Here is a 16,253-nt window from a genome sequence, read left to right on the forward strand (position 1 = left end):
GTCCCACCAACATTGAGACAAGATGTTGAAGCAACCACCCACAGAGCCAGCAGAAGCACAAAGCTCCCAGGGGAACCAAACGGCAAACTGTCAGTGTTCAGAGTGTGGAGGGAGGAGCAGCTGAGACCTGGGGACGCCCTCAGCTTTGTGCAGGGACAGGGATTATAAATAGGAGACAAATATTTCTGGAGGCAACATCTTCTTTGGGGCAAAGTATTATGGGCAAATACTGGGCATTCAAATGCTCAGCCCTGTTGTCTCCCCGCAGCAGCTAAGGGATCCGGAAGTGGGAAGGTTTCTGGCTCTGACCCAAGGACAGCATTATTGAAGTTACAAAAATAATTGGAGCTTGGCATTAATTTTGACTAATTATGCCTCCCTTTCCTGACAAGCCTTTTATTTACTTAGAGGTTTTTTGTTTTGTTTTTTGGTTATTTTATCTTTTGGCTGCATCCTCCAACTCCCTCAGTGAGCCATTCGAAGGAAATAATGATTTGTCTGCATCTCGCACAAACACGGTGTCTGGGTCGTGGCTGGTGCCGGCGGCGGGAGGCGCGGGGGCGCTGCGCGTGCCAGGACACGGCGGGAGGAGATCCCCAGTTTTGGTTCCGCCCTGCGGGCTCCGGGAGGCGGGAACTCCGTCGTCACGCCCCCCTGCTGCCTGGCGGGGAGGCGGGCTCAGCTGCTAGCGGAGGGCCGGTGCTGGTGTGCAGGGACCAGGAGGCGTGCGTCCGGGAACGCGGGACCAAAGCTGCAGACGGTGCTGCTGCCCACCACACCCTTAGCCAGCGGGCAGGACACAGTCTCCGGAACAGATCTCCGTGCTGCTTAAACACGCCGCCTGGGGGCCGCCCGGACCGGCCAGGCTCGGGCTAGGATCTGGAGATGAAGAGCCAGAGCTGCTGGTCCAGAGGTGGAGCGCGGACTGCCCCAGCAGCCCTGTGACACCGGGCCACCTCCCTCCCGTGTGGGGGTCTGACTCGGTTTGCCAGCAAGAGGCAGCTACCAGAGGTCCCTTTCCTCTCCTCCAGCTTTTGGGGAGCAGTCTCTAGGGGGTGCGCCGGCCACCTCCAACCCTCGCAGACCCAAGGTGGAATTTGCAGGCGGCCACCATGGTGCAAAATGTAATTCTAGTGTTTTTCCGCAGACGGCTGAGCCAAAGACCTGCCGTGGAGGAACTGGAGAGGAGAAATATCTTAAAACGTGAGTAGCTGGTGGTCCCTCCAAAGGCTCCCCTCACATGTGCTGAGGCTGCTGCAGGAGCGCAGCGTGCCGGGCAGTGTAGAACTCGCTCCTTTTCTCACGCGTTCCAAACCCAGCCCTCTCTGCCGGCTGAACGCTCCGTGTTCCCACTGAGTCTGAGCAACTGAGGAATTCCGAAGGCAAGCCCCTTAAGAAAAGTTGATACACCCAGAAATATCCCCTTAAAATTTTTTTTTTTTTTTTGAAAAAAGCTCTCCTGGCATAAAGATGTCCCTATTTTCAGGGTCGTTTAATTAGCCCTGTAGATCTAAGGGAAATGAATCAATATTCTTTTTGTGTGCTGGGTTTTAAGCAGGTTTCCCTGGCACTTTTGGGTGGGAGCTCCTCGTGATGGGCACGGACATCGCAGGCAAGATGTGGACAGTATCATAAGTCCCACCAGAGAAGGACAGCCCCTTGGTTGTTCCACCTGGGGAGTAAAGCAGACAGCTCAAAGGAACAGTGAACATGGGAAACATTTTCTGTGGCTGGAAACGGTGCAATCCCAGAGCCCCCATCCCAGCCCCACACCCCCTGGGTTTCCACAGTTCACTGTGTAATTAAAACATATGCTGAATATTGGTGTCCACGAATAGCCTCCACAGTGTAGAGGAGGCCACTCTGTCTCAGAGTCATTGATGATTTGGGGAGGTGAAACCCTTCTTAGATAGTTCTTACATATCTGGTCAACAGACTTTAGTTTTCAAAACATTTTCTATAAAAAGTTTCTTCTAAGGACCTGGATTTTTAGAGCATTTTCTTTTTATTCTTCTCTACGTGATGAACACTGCAGACGTTCTCTGTCATTCTCAACCATTCTTTGGTTGTTTATTCTGTGAACATCTTTTTACAAAGTTATATCAGTGCCGGCTGACTTTCTGTTAGAAAGCGCCGGACAGAGCCTCTGGTTGGTCTGGGTGCTGGCTCTCACCTGACTCCTCTGCCCTGGCTTTGCCTCAGTGCCTCACTAACTGCCTAAAAAAGTCCCTTCTTTGTGGACTGTTGGAAATATTTAGCCCTAAGATTAAGAATTCTTCATTTTATTTTTTAAACTTATGATAGGGCAACTGCTCTTTATTATGTGAACAAGGCCACGTCGGAGGATTGGAAGAAAAGCTTTCCGTTGATAGCATGCTTCATCAAGTGGGCAGATAGAATAGCCAAGCCATTTGTTACCAAATATTTGAATTTTTAAAAATTAAGTCACTTATTTATAAAGCTTGTAAGTCACAGATGCCCCTGAAAGCAGTAATCCGAGACTGGAGTGGGGCAAGTTCCCAACGTGGGCAGTGCCGCCCCAGAGTGGCCTGCTGCCCACAGCAGGCAGAAGCTTTTCTCCCAGGAACTGTTTCTCCATCAGTTCTAACCTCTTCCTCACTATTGTGGATGCCCAGGTCCTCTCACCAGCAAGTGCTTCTAATTGTGTTAGGCTTTGCAAATAAGTGTGGGCGCCTTAATAACAGTTCTGGGGCTTGGTGAATAGAGATGGCAGGTGGGTAACTAAACTGACTGCGCTCCCCTTCAGTATGCAGAAGAGAACAAACGGGCTGCCGCCTCTGTGGCCATGGCAATCCCTTCTTTGCCATTGCACCAGTCGGGTGTGTCTTAGCTCGGAAGCATCTCGAGTACCCTGAGTGGGAACACCTGAAAATTCACTGCTAGTTTGTGGGGGTGTTTGTTTTGTTTTGTTCTATGGAGGTGAGAATAGGTAACCAAATATAGTCCGGTGTAGAACATCATACCCACAGGCCCTTGACACTGGCCTCGAATGCTCATGCTATATTGCATTTTCTGCCTGTAATGAGTTCTTAGAGCATCATCGCGTTGTACTTGCCCCCCTTCAAGTGAGGAGCCCATGACTAGTTGCCGTCATATCTGAGGAACACTCAGAACTTGGCCTGTGTATTCATGGATACATGAGCATAAGACACAGTGACCCCTTTATATATGATGATACTTAAAATGATAAATCTGCATTAGGCCCACCCAATCTGCCAGGCATTGTACTCAGTGCCTGCGTTCCCTCATTTAATCATTGCAGCGAAGTTGTGAGGTTTGCACTGCTGTCCACATTTCCCTAGTGAGGAAGCTAAGACTCAGGGAGGTAGTGTGACTTTAACATGAATCCTGACAAGGGAGTAGAGCTCAAGTTCATGTCGGGGTTGCCTAGCCCCATCATCTACAGTCTAACTGCTGCTTTAGGAGCAATAACACATCTCTGATTACATACGGAAGACTCGTGTGGGACTGTCCAAGCTACTGACATTATTTCCGGAAAACTTGGCTGTGGAGGCTTGAATCCTGTCTGTCTTGTTTTGTGTAAGGCACAGGTTTTCTGGGTTTGTGAATAAGAGATCCACAAACCCATTGCTAAGTGGAGCTCAGAGAGAGCCCATGGCATAGGCTCTCAGGAAGGACTTCCTGGAGTTGGTGCCTAACGGAGCATCCAACCAAGAAGGACCCTGCCGGGCGCTTTCAGAGGTCAGCTCTCCAGAGTGCGTACTATGCTCATAGGGCCTTGTAACGATGCTGCTGATGTTCACGATTAAAAAAGGAAAGAGCTGATTTTGTTTCAGTGTTTTCACATGGAGGCTGTATTTGAGATTTGTCCGTGCCTTATTTAAGAAATCTGAAGAATTAGTTTCATATTGTCATTTAAATCCCTCATGAATGGCCTTACATGTGATACTGTCACAATTTTTTTTTCTAATTATCAGCTTTCTGATTAGAGTTTATAACTGGTTTCTTCTGGTTTATCACTTGGACTAAGAACCAAGCACATAACAGGGTTTCATTTCCTTTTCTAAAACACCCAAATGCAAGATGAATCTTCCTTTTTAAAAAAAATTACTGAAAAGTTCAATGGATAAAATATTAAACTACATATACTCAATCCCCCAAATGCACAAATGTTCAAAGTGTTTTAAATAAAGGCAGATGATGTGAAATTGTTAACTTCAAGCAGCAGCGTTTCTCTTTCTCGAACCTGGTGGTGTTTCTAGGAGTGCTGATGGAGGAGGTCCCTTTCCCAGGACTGGAACTCTGTTTAGGTCAGGGACCTGAGGCTTTATTTAGCAACAGACAGCCAGAAATAGGACCTCTATTATCTCGTATCCCAGGGCGAGGCATACATTTTACACTACGTCTCAGCATTCCGCTCTATTTTTAGCTCCCAAGTGTAGGTGTGAGCGCAGCTTGAATGTTAGTAGTCACAACTCGCCACGCAAAGCCAATTTGGGCGAGGACTCAGAATCCTCTAAAAGGCGTGTCCTGGAGCGTTCTCGCTTCTGCAATGGAGAGTCAGCTGGGCTCATGAGTATGTTTGGATTTGAAGTATACCTTGAAAATAGAAATTCTAGGCAAGCATACATTGCCCAGAACTGAAGAGGGTGTTCCTTATCTTATGTTGGTTGGCTACAAGTATGTATACCTTTTAAAGGAAAAAAAAAGCAAACGGCAACAGTTCTATTCATATGCATTCATTCATATATATATAAATATAAATATATATACACATGACTTATCCTACTAAAGCTGTTTTTGTTTGCCATCTATGTTCCTAGATGTAAACATGCAGACAGAGATATTTGATTAGAGTGGAGAGAGCGAGCTCTGCTTCCTGTTTCTCCTGCATCTAAATGCGCAGCAATGACACATGGGTTATTTCTGGCGTGGAGAAGGGCGAAGGAGAACCAGGCTGGGACGATGGCAGAGCTCCCCTTATACAAGTTTTTCTGTGTAGCAATGAGACCGTATCTTGAGTAGTGACTGGTAAAGTGAAGAAAAACTTACATGGAAAAAAGTGTCTCCTACAAGGTGTCCTTGATATTCCTCCTTCAGCTACTAGAAATGTAGAGATCTTGAGTACGCTCCCTTGCTAAAGAGAAGAAAGTCTCAATTTGTTTCTTTCCTTTTTCTTTTTTTCTGTTTTAATCTTTCACAGAAAGGAATGATCAGACTGAGCAGGAAGAAAGAAGAGAAATCAAGCAAAGATTGACACGAAAGGTATTATAATTTAAGTATTTTATTTCCTGAATATTAAGGAATAAAAGGTGGAATAGAGAAAAGCTGCTTCTGTAGCAATTGGGATGGGTGATGCAAGACACCACTCTGTGATGGTGAATAAGGATTTCCTGGGCAGCAGTGAATACGCTCACCAGACACTGAGAGCAGTGCCTTTTGCCACATCCCAGTGTGTGACTTCAGCATGCCCAGGGATGAGGTCCTTACTCAGCACAGAAGTGGTGCGGTGTGACAGGACAATCCAGATGACATTTCCATTTATTTCCAGGAAGCCAGATGTTGACTGGCCATTTTCTTCATTTATTTGAGATCTTTACACAGTGCCTAAGAAAAGCATACTTTGATATCAGTGTTTCAGTAACCTTTCAGACACTTGGTTACCTTCACTTTGTCTAGAAGCTCCTAATTGCAGAAAACTTTATTAGCCTTAAGGGTTTGTACCTGGGAACTCAGAGAATTAAGTTAAAACTTCCTATGGCCAATAAACCTGATCTACTTTTAAAGCTCCGCCCATCTCTGAATTCAAGTGTTCTGGCCTTGCCGTCTCCACTGTGCTCTGTAATAATGATGAAATCTCCTCCTTCCTGAGCTTGACTTATGAGTACTAGTAGTAATTATTTTAACTTTATCAGTAGCTTTTTTTTAAAAAAAAAAGATTATCTAATGATAGTTGAAAACAAGAAGCTGCTGCCATAAAATTTATTCTAAGTTAATTCATCCAACTTTCCTGGAGCCTGTGTTATGTACAGGGCACTGCTAGGCTACTGGGGGTGTGAGTCCTCCTGATGAAATGTGTTAAGGGGAGGGTGTTGTGATTTAAGAGTGTATAATTTAAGCCCTTTACGTTAGAGATTGTTTCCAATAGGGTTATATTTCACAGTTTCAGAGTTTTATCTTTATTTATAGAAATGTGCTATTTGTTCAGAGTACTTTAAGAAAGCTTGTTTGGCATACCTAACTATGATGATCTTTTATTTTAGCTTAACCAGAGACCCACAGTTGATGAATTAAGAGACAGAAAAATTCTGATACGATTCAGTGATTATGTGGAAGTGGCGAAAGCGCAGGACTATGACAGACGGGCAGACAAACCCTGGACGAGACTGTCGGCAGCAGATAAGGTACAGAACAGACCTGTCTGTACCGGGTAGGGGTATAGTGTCATGTAGTAAGGGCAAATCATATTGTGCCAGGGAGTTTATTCTTAGATAGTGGGTGCTGTCAGCTATTGAAATTAAGCCTATGCCTTGACTAGATGTTGGTTTCACAAAGATAATCCAGGGTTAGGGCTGTGTTTTCAACTAGGGGACAGTTTTGCCCAAGGGACATTTGGCAATGTCTGGAGGCATTTTTGGTTGTCACAAATGGGGGTTGCTACTGGTATCTAGTGGATAGAGCCCAGGGATGCTGCTAAAGATCTCACAATGCAGAGGACAGCCCCCACAACAGAGAATTATCTAGTCCCAAATGTCAAGAACGTAGAAGTTGAGAAACTTTGGTCTGGGGCGTGAATCAAAAGTAGGCAAGGCTGGCATCAAAGGGACTAGACAACATAGATTTAGAGAAAGTGAGCTACAGTGGGGACAAAGAGGAATGGAAGAGATCCAACAGGCATTCAGGGAAACCTCTACAGTATAGATAAAGGCGGATCTGGATTCTGTCCTGGACTGATCCAGTTTGAGGTGTCTTTGGGAACCTCCTGAGCATCAACAGTATCGTGCATCAACATGCATCAAGAATGGTTAGAGAGATAGGAAGGGAGCAGGAGGCAGTGGGACACAGAGGCTAAGGGATGAAGCAGAGGGAATTAACATTCACTGAGCACTTACTCTGCCCTGTACTGAATTCAGCCTATCAGGTATTATTTCTTTGAGTCCTCAAAAAAATCCCTGTGAGAGAAGTGGTATTATCCCTCTAGATGTGCTATTGAACAGATGACTTGGAAAGGCCCAGAGAGGGTAAGTTCTTGTCTGTGGTCAAATGCTATTGACTGGAAAGATTTAAACCCAGAAGCGTCTGTCTATAGAGTCTTTCTATCATACCTTCCTGCCTCTAGTGATTTTCAGAACTCTTAAAGTTTTTAGGAAGAGGAAAATAATATATTCAGCTAATGAGTTTACTGAATTTGCTAATTGTTCCTCATTCTTTATATATGGAGTGTGAATATGTGAGGTTATAGGTAACTGCATATCGGCATTGCATTAGCTTGGATAAGTGCAGACATGCTGTAGCTGGACTCACTCTCTTGGTTGCCCTTGGTCAATGTTCTCAGAGGAGTGCAGTCATAAGGGGAGAAGGAAAAAATTATCTTTGGCTGCAGACCTGTTTGAGTATAGGAATAATAGTCCGCCGAAATTCTTGACTCAAAGCCCTTCCTTGTCCCAGAGGCTGTGTCTGATGTTTTTGTCTCACCTGGTCCCTAGAGGGTTCATCTGAGAGACAAGCTGGAGGAGGGCCCGGTGAGAGGCCCTGAAAAGACAATGATCCACACCTTACCCCATGGAATGACACACCTGTAATCTGTTCACTCACATGGAGTAATAGTCTTATTTTCCAAATGACACAAAATATAAATGTATGCTGAAGTTAGAATGACTTCTTTCTAGATTATCTAACTGCAAAATTCCAAGTAAGTTCACCAAAAGAGGAACTTTACTCATTATTTGGGTATTACTGTTTTATAAGTACCCTAAGCATGTGCCTGGTCCATGTCTGTATCGTGGAGTGGGAAGCAGGGGTGGTTATCTTCCTACTCCAGCACAGACAATAACTTCATTAAACACTTCCAGAACACTGGCTATGTACTAGCTTGGTAGGACTATAAAGATGAGTAAGAGTCTAAATGCTGAACAAAAAGTTGTTTCTCTTTTTTAAAAATATATTACAAAATAGCAAAAGTCAGCAGGTATTAGGAAAGGCTGTTAATTCATAACCATGTTGTTAACTTTTTAATGTCCTGAAAAAAAATGTCCTGTTTTTAAATTTCAGGCAGCAATTCGTAAAGAACTAAATGAATACAAAAGTAATGAAATGGAGGTACATGCATCAAGCAAGCATTTGACAAGGTCAGATTTCTGTCTGTATCAATTTCATGATACTTATAACAAGGTATTTATTTAAAAAAAAAAACGCCACAAAGAACTATGTATGCACACAAACAAATTCAGTATTTCTGCAGAGAACTATATTGAACAGACAGCATGCACTCCAGTTAAAAATGCTCTTTGCTCCCATGGTTTCTTGTAGGGCTTGGTGAAAGGTGATTTGTAGAACAGTATTACACAGGTCATTGATTTATTTAAGTAGCTAAGGTATATTTAAGAAAATTAATCTCAGAGCAATGAAAGTAATTTACCTATATATTTAATTCCCCTTCTATAATAGTCAGAACTCTCCCAGTTTATAGAACACCTGATTTATTTATCCTTATAGGAGTGCTGTGAAAGTACTCCCCACCCTCCCATTTACTTTTTCCTATTTTATTTAAATTTATATTCACATCTTTAACACAAGCTACTGCTTCCCAAAAGCTCAAAGAACATTTGTTTCCTCAGCAAATATCTGAATGCCTGCTGTGTACCAGGCATGACTCTAGGTGCTGAGAATGCAACTATGAATAAGAAAAGCAGGCTCTCATCTTCATGGAGCTTATATTCTAGTAGGAATATATTGGCTGATTCTTCCATAATCAAGACTTTTCACATCAAGGTGAATTATATTCTCTGTCCATGTTACCATAAAGAAAGATAACATGGGGTTTCTTATTGATCATGCAATGAGAAAAGACTTACTTCTCTTTGCTCATTTGGCTGCATATTCTTTTGTCATTTTCCCTCCTTTTCCATGGCCATGGCAAGTCATAGTGTTTGAAGTTCTCCTATAGCATTGATCCTAACGGGGTGACCACTATACAGCGAGCCTTCAGCTGCAGCAGTTGGTCTGTCATTTCTCCTTTGGTCTAACGATGTTCAAGCCCCAAATACAAAGAGAAAGGAACTCCTCAGTATAGATAGCTGCCTTAAATTAAAATAATGGATTCCTTTTATTTTGTGTGTGTCACAACGTGGCCACTGCAATTATTATTTAAAAGATTTACTCTGTAAACTCAGTGCAGCTATGGAAGAGAAACCAGGTGAGATAGAATTCTATCCTACAAGACACTTTTAGGATAAATATATGGAGGGAGGAAGAGAAGGTTGGAAGGGCAGGAGAAAAGGACAAGCAAATAGTTTGTTTAAAAATTTTTAAGGATCCCCCTTTGACTGGCATACATTTGGGCAGGAATAGATCATCTTATTTTTGATTGTTCAAAACACTCAAAAATGTTTAGGAAATAGACATTCTCCCATAAAAGAAGGTTATTTTTATTTATTTATTTATTTTTTTAGGAAGATTAGCTCTGAGCTAAGATCTGCCACCAATCTTCCTCTCTTTTGGTGAGGAAGACTGGCCTTGAGCTAACATCTGTGCCTATCTTCCTCTATTTTATATGTGGGAGGCCTGCCACAGCATGGCTTGATAAGTGGTGCATAGGTCTGCACCTGGGATCTGAACTGGCAAACCCTGGGCCACCGAAACAGAGTGCATGAACTTAACCACTACGCCACTGGGCCAGCCCCCAAAGTTATTTTTAATGTTCACTCTATGTTAAAGAAAAAGAGTATAATTACTGCATATTCTATGTATGGTCATGTCAAAATATTTAATACACTTTCCCATTATACATTATTAAAAGAGATGTTTACTAAAATATGAATTTTCTCCAGTAAGTCCTTGAAAGTTTTCTTAGATGACAATTTTAAGAGTGAGTCCAAAACTTGGACATCAAGAAATAATTATAAGCTTTTTATACATCTTAGCACTTAATGTCAATTTTTTAAAGTCAGAACAGTATTTTTAGTCATATAAGATTTTTTTTTTTCCTCCCCAAAGCCCCAGTGCATGGCTGTATATTCTAGTTGTAAGTTGTTGTGGTTCTTCTACGTGAGCCACCACCACAGCATGGCAACTGACAGACAGGTGGTGTGGTTCTGCAACTGGGAACCAAACCTGGGCTGCCAAAGTGGTGAGCGCTGAACTTTAACCACTAGGCCATCAGGGCTGTCTCAAGATTTTCTTAAGTGTTAAACATTACCACAAACACATTACCAACTCTACAAAAGCAAAACAAAAGCATAACTTTACCATAATTTCCAATAATTTGTTTTATCAATCAGTTCATTCCTTCTACTGATTTAGCAAAGCCCTGGCCTTTCTTTGTACTTGAAGGGCTTAACTAGCAGCACTCAAACTAAGTTTTGGGTAGTCTTAAGAATTCATTATATAATTCCTTTTGGGTACGAGAGGGGCCTGAGAGTTGGGAGTTCTCTGTGGCTCTATACTCCTTTAACCAAAGCAGGTCCATCCTCATGTTTTACATGTTGGACTTCTGAGAAGCTATTAATAGCAATAAATTTATTTGTGGAGGGTTCTGGCAATTTTAACTTAGAAATGTATAACCTTAAATTGTCTTTTTACAATTTCTAGATTCCACAGGCCATAGAGATTTTCTTCTGAGAAGAATTTGTGTTTAATTTTTGATACCAACACTGAACATTCATCAGGGAACTTTCCTGAAGTTCAGCTCAAGACTACTTGCTGTGTTTGTGAGTGGAGCAGGATCACACACACACATGAAATCTTGGCCGCACTTACCTGTAAGAGGAGAAACCAGAGGACACACTTCACTCTTGGTGTCTGAGGAGTATGAACTGTTGGGGTCAGTTAAGACCCAAAGTAACTCTACTAGAAGAAAACTGTTGTTTGCCTTTCAACCTTGTTTTATGGTTCTGCAGTGTAACGGAAGACGGGCGACATGCATGTGCAGGCTCACCACTCCAAGGCCTCTGACATGAGGGATGTGTGACGCAGTGTCATTCAGTATTATGTTGAAAAGACATTTTGATTCTGATCACAATTAATTTGAGAACTCTTTAAGTTCATGTTATACAAATGATTTACTGTATTATACTTTTTCTTTTTTTATATAATGTCTAACAAAAAAATACAGCTGCAACATTTTGATTCCTGTTAATTTTGTCCTTTAATTAAATGACTACTTATGCAGGAAATTAACCTGGGCTTTACATTTTCTTGGGCTTGGGATGAGAGATTGTTAGAATAAGGATCTGTGAAATAAGTCAAATTTTATTACTTTTTGAGCCATCAGAATCCAAACACATAAAAGAGAATTCCAACTTTTTGTGTGTTTTGTAAATTCTGTTAGTATATGTGGTTTGTGCCTTGGAAAATCAAATTACCTTTTTCAAGTTAATTTAGGTTTACATATCATTGAATAATGAACCTAGAAATAAGTAATAACTTGTTAAAAAATTCTACCAAGATGAAAATTATGCCTTCTTTAAGAGTATTTTTAAGTTCACATTTGCAAGCATTATTAAAAACTCTTATAAGAGACAAAGGTTTACATGGCATGTAGATTATAAACAGGCAGTTTACCCCGGCACAAAGGTAAGAAGTAATCTTGGCACAAAGGGGCAAAATAAGTTAAATAAAACTAAATGTTCCCTGAAAGATATTTTTACTTGGCCTTTGAATAAGTATCCTCACAAAATGAGCCTTCCCTCCCTCCCGGTACAGTGGTGAGGCAGGAAGCACCGTGGCTTGGAGCATGGTTTTAGGAGCTTGCAGAACCTGTACTCCAATCCCGGCTCTGCGCCATTCAGCAAGATATTTATTTTCTCTATAGGAAGATCATCTCTCTCTCTCTCACACAACAGGGCTGTGATTTCTAGGGGAGATAACGTAATTAAACTGTTGGCACAGTGCCTGGCACATTCTAAGCATCTGAAAAATGTTAGCCACTGGTATAGTTGCCAGGTAGTTCCTGTAGCAGCTGAATGTCCTCTGACTTCTTACCACACGCGCTACCTCATTGCTTTCCACGACCACTCCTGTTCTGTTGCTTTCAAGACTGCAGTGGATCAGGCACCCATGGAAACTGCTCAGCCCTGTGGTAGCACTTTGTCCTGAGGGACTTGTGATCAATCCTAAATGCTAGCAAACATACTGTTAGTTGAATTAGAGTCTTTTATAAGAAATTACTGTTATGGTAGAAAAATTTCAGCTCTACCTCTTACTTGCTATGTAAACTTCTGTGAATTGCTTGACTTCTCTGAGCCTCAATTTCTTTGTCTATGAAATGAGATGATATCTAAACCCTAAACCATTTCTAACTGGAAGGCAGTTCCTTAATTTTATAAGCATTTATGTGTATGTATATATATTGTATATTTAATATATATAGCTCTATATATGTACTCTATTTTATTCATAATCTTATTTGTGGCCAACCTCCAAAAAACTTTTTTTCTATTTTAAGCTACATAATAGCAGTTCCATATTTTATATTTTATTTGATTTAAAATGTTAATTTGAGCCCAAATTATTTAAAGATTTTTATTTTTTCCTTTTTCTCCCCAAAGCCCCCCAGTACATAGTTGTATATTCTTTGTTGTGGGTCCTTCTAGTTGTGGCATGTGGGACGCTGCCTCAGCGTGGTTTGATGAGCAGTGCCATGTCCGCGCCCAGGATTCGAACCAACGAAACACTGGGCCGCCTGCAGCAGAGCGCGCGAACTTAACCACTCGGCCACGGGGCCAGCCCCTGAGCCCAAATTATTTAAAACTAAGATTTCAATTTCCCTCACATAGAAATATCCATATATTTACTCTGAAACAAAGAAAGGAAAAAGGTGCTTCTGTTCTAGAAACCATCCTGAAAGGATCAGTACTGCTTAGAAAATAACTAAACTGTGCCTATGAGTAGAGAGAACCTGGTAGATAGGCAAAAAAACCCCGCACATGTGTCCTCAGTCCCATAACTAATGGACAAGTAAAATTAAAAATTAAGATAATGTGCAAGATACTCAAAGAATGGTTTGGTTTGGTCCAGACTCAAGGGATCTAAGATATGATAAAACCAGAAGACATTTTTACTGTAATCTACATTTTTAGCAATAGTGTCTAACTTCTACCATTGTATTTTTATTAATCATAAACTATTACCCTAAATTGTATTTCTATATTTCATGTTCTTATCGGGTATTATAGAGGTTAAGAGATAAACTAAAACTGTGAATCAAGTATAGTTACTCTGCATCTACCAGTAATCCTGCACTAAATAAGTATTTGACATGGTGTCTCAAATCTCTCATCCTAGTTAGCTGGAGGAACAAAATTAAAATGCAATTCATAAATCACATGGTACTAGTGATATACATGCATATGTATATAAATTTGAAGAGAAATTTTATATACTTAGGAGCCTGAAGATTGAGAAAAAACAATGTCTGCCTGCCTATTCAATAACAATTAGATACAGTATCTGAATTATCCGAATTCTTCAGTATTAGTGGTAGTCATTGAGATTTTTATGCTTTGATTTTACAAATAACTTTTTCTCATTTTCACAACATAAAATATTATTAACTATTAAATTAAAAATATTGTCATTAAAGAAATTCTGTTTTTAAACAGTTTAAAATGTTAAAAAAGTTTGGTAATTTTTTAAGAGGAAATTGTCACTTCTAGAAGCATCAAGTTTTAAGCCAATCTGATATGAGTAATAGTACATCAGAAGACTTTGTAAAAAGTATATTTTTAAAAATTTAAAGGGACTTTGAAATTATTATGTGAATAAATTTTGAACAATTAACCTGGATTAAACAACACCTAAATCAAGAGGTCCACCCTGTGGAGATACATGGTAATTACAAGTCTGAATTCATTCTATTCTATTTTGGAGGTGACAGGCTTAAGTATACACAGTGCTTCAGCAGCAAACTCCAGTCCGGAGAGGCCAAATTATAAGGTTAAAATTATCAGTCCTACATGCTTCTAATATCCATTTACCCAGTTCTGTTCTAGAGATTTTTTTCAGTTTTTTCACATGAAAGAAAAATCTCAAAGATGCTCATAAGCAACTGAATTTATTGAAAGTCAAACTGAATATATGAAATTTTTAAACAGTGAATGACTATAAATTATCCTTATTTTTCTGTAAACTTATTGACAATGGTGATATTAGGAACCTGTCACTAGTTCATATTTAGCCAAAGAGTGTTTGTTAGAATGAACAATGGGAATGCCACCAGTTATCAGTGCCATAGCTCTATGAAAACAGAATGGTATTTTATGTTAAGAGTAATAAAAAAAATGCTTTTAAGTATTTAAAGTCAACTGTAAATCTCCTTAAAGAATGTGAACAAACAGGAAAATTCTAAAAAATCACAATTTCTTGACAATAAGTAATGGTAGAGAAATCTGGATATGGTATACATGCTAATAATTTTTAAAGTTGAAAACATGCTATTATATATGCATCATTACTTTCTAAATTCAGTTTATTCCATTTCAAAGATACACGTACTAAAAATGTTGCTACAGTAACAGGTGTGTGCTCTGAAAGACTGGTATACACCAGCCAGTCCACTCCCTGCTTTTCACCCAGAGAACTCCTGGTTATAGTAGTGACTCCTGGTGCAGCACAAAGCAGTCTCAGGAACCACCTAACATCTTGCTCCAATTTTCACATCCCAAATTAGATTTGTTTGTTGCTGTGATTTCCCAGTATGTTATTTAGCTCAAAATTCTACTTTATTTAGTTATTTGTAGCATTTATGACTCCTTCCATGCTTACTCACTTCAGCTTTTAATTTGCTACGTTAAGGAACTTAAAATGAATTCATGTACCATAAGCGTGACTGGATTAACTGTTAAGACGTAGTGGTGCTGGAGTGGCTAAAGAACTAGCTCCACCAACAGTTACCACTCCACAGCTTAGTGTAGTTGAGGAAGTGTGGTAAACTTGACCAACGTGCTGTTAAATTGTAATCCAGGTAAGAAATACGTCATTAGCTACAATGACCCTTTATTTTTAATGCGTTTGAAATAGGAAAATCAAGAAGTTTTAGCTACGTCAGTTAATTAACATAATCATTAGCCTCAGGTAATGCAAAATTGGTTTAAATCACTATTTCTGTTAAATAGGAAGATAAATTGAGAAATAAATTTTATAATAAAGAACAGAGAGGGTCTGATCTTTAAAATTTTTCTTCTAAACTAGGGGTCTTACAAACTCCAGCCCACACACCAAATCTGGCTTGCCTTTTTTTCCAATGGTCTGCAGATAAGACTGGTTCTTACATTTTTAAATGGTTACATTTAGCACGTTTATACAAGTACTTACATGATAGCCTCAAATTTACCTTTTGGCTCAAAAAGCTTAAAACATGTACTGTATGGCCCTTTAAGACAGTTTGCCAACTCTTGCTTTGGCTATTTTAAGAGTGTAATTCCATGTTTAACTTTTTGAGGAACCACCAAACTGTTTTCCATAGTGGCTGCATTATTCTACATTCCCTCAGAAATGCACAAGGGTTCCAATTCCTGCACATCCTCGCCAACACTTAGTTTCTGGTTTTTGATTCTGCTAGCCATCCAAGTGGGTGTGAAATGGTATCTCATTATGGTTTTGATTTGCATTTTCCTAATGACGAATGATGTTCAGTATATTTTCACGTGCTTCTTGGCCATTTCTATATCTTCTTTGGAGAAATGTTTATGCAAGTCCTTTGGCCATTTTTAATTGGGTTGTCATTTTGTTGTTGAGTTGTAAAAATTCTTTATATGTTCTGGATACTAAACCCTAATTAGATATAGGATTTGCAAGTATTTTCCCCCATTCTATAGGTTTTTTTTTCACAGTTATGAAAGTATTCTTTGATGTAGTCCAAATTAGCTTTTTTTTTTCCTTCTTTTTTTCCTGTAGCTGGTGCTTTTGCTGCCATATTTAAGAACCCATTGCCAAATCCAGGGTCATGAATATTTACTCCCATGATTTTTCCCTGAGTTCTGTAGTTTTAGCTCTTTTAGGTTTTTGATCCATTTAATTTTTATATATGGTGTAAGGGTCCAACCTTATTGTTT

At 40.2% G+C, this 16,253-nt stretch overlaps 1 protein-coding gene across 3 annotated transcripts in view; it reads left to right on the top strand.

Moving 5' to 3' along the window:
- PHACTR3 (phosphatase and actin regulator 3) overlaps window positions 1–11,504 on the top strand; it is a 244,159-nt gene extending 232,655 nt beyond the window's left edge. For 2 of the 3 annotated variants that reach the window (XM_023626836.2, XM_070247447.1), the window contains exons 9-13: window positions 1,148–1,203; window positions 5,186–5,247; window positions 6,246–6,386; window positions 8,254–8,330; window positions 10,792–11,379. In XM_023626836.2, coding sequence (XP_023482604.1) covers window positions 1,148–1,203; window positions 5,186–5,247; window positions 6,246–6,386; window positions 8,254–8,330; window positions 10,792–10,807 — 352 coding nt within the window. In that variant the 3' untranslated portion in view covers window positions 10,808–11,379. Of the gene's footprint in view, window positions 1–1,147; window positions 1,204–5,185; window positions 5,248–6,245; window positions 6,387–8,253; window positions 8,331–10,791 lie in introns of all 3 variants that reach the window. The other variant, XM_005604830.4, reaches the window with a different exon arrangement.
- The last annotated feature ends 4,749 nt before the right edge of the window (window positions 11,505–16,253 follow it).

The sequence above is a fragment of the Equus caballus genome, chromosome 22 (assembly GCF_041296265.1).
Source record: "Equus caballus isolate H_3958 breed thoroughbred chromosome 22, TB-T2T, whole genome shotgun sequence".
NCBI classification, from domain to species: domain Eukaryota; kingdom Metazoa; phylum Chordata; class Mammalia; order Perissodactyla; family Equidae; genus Equus; species Equus caballus.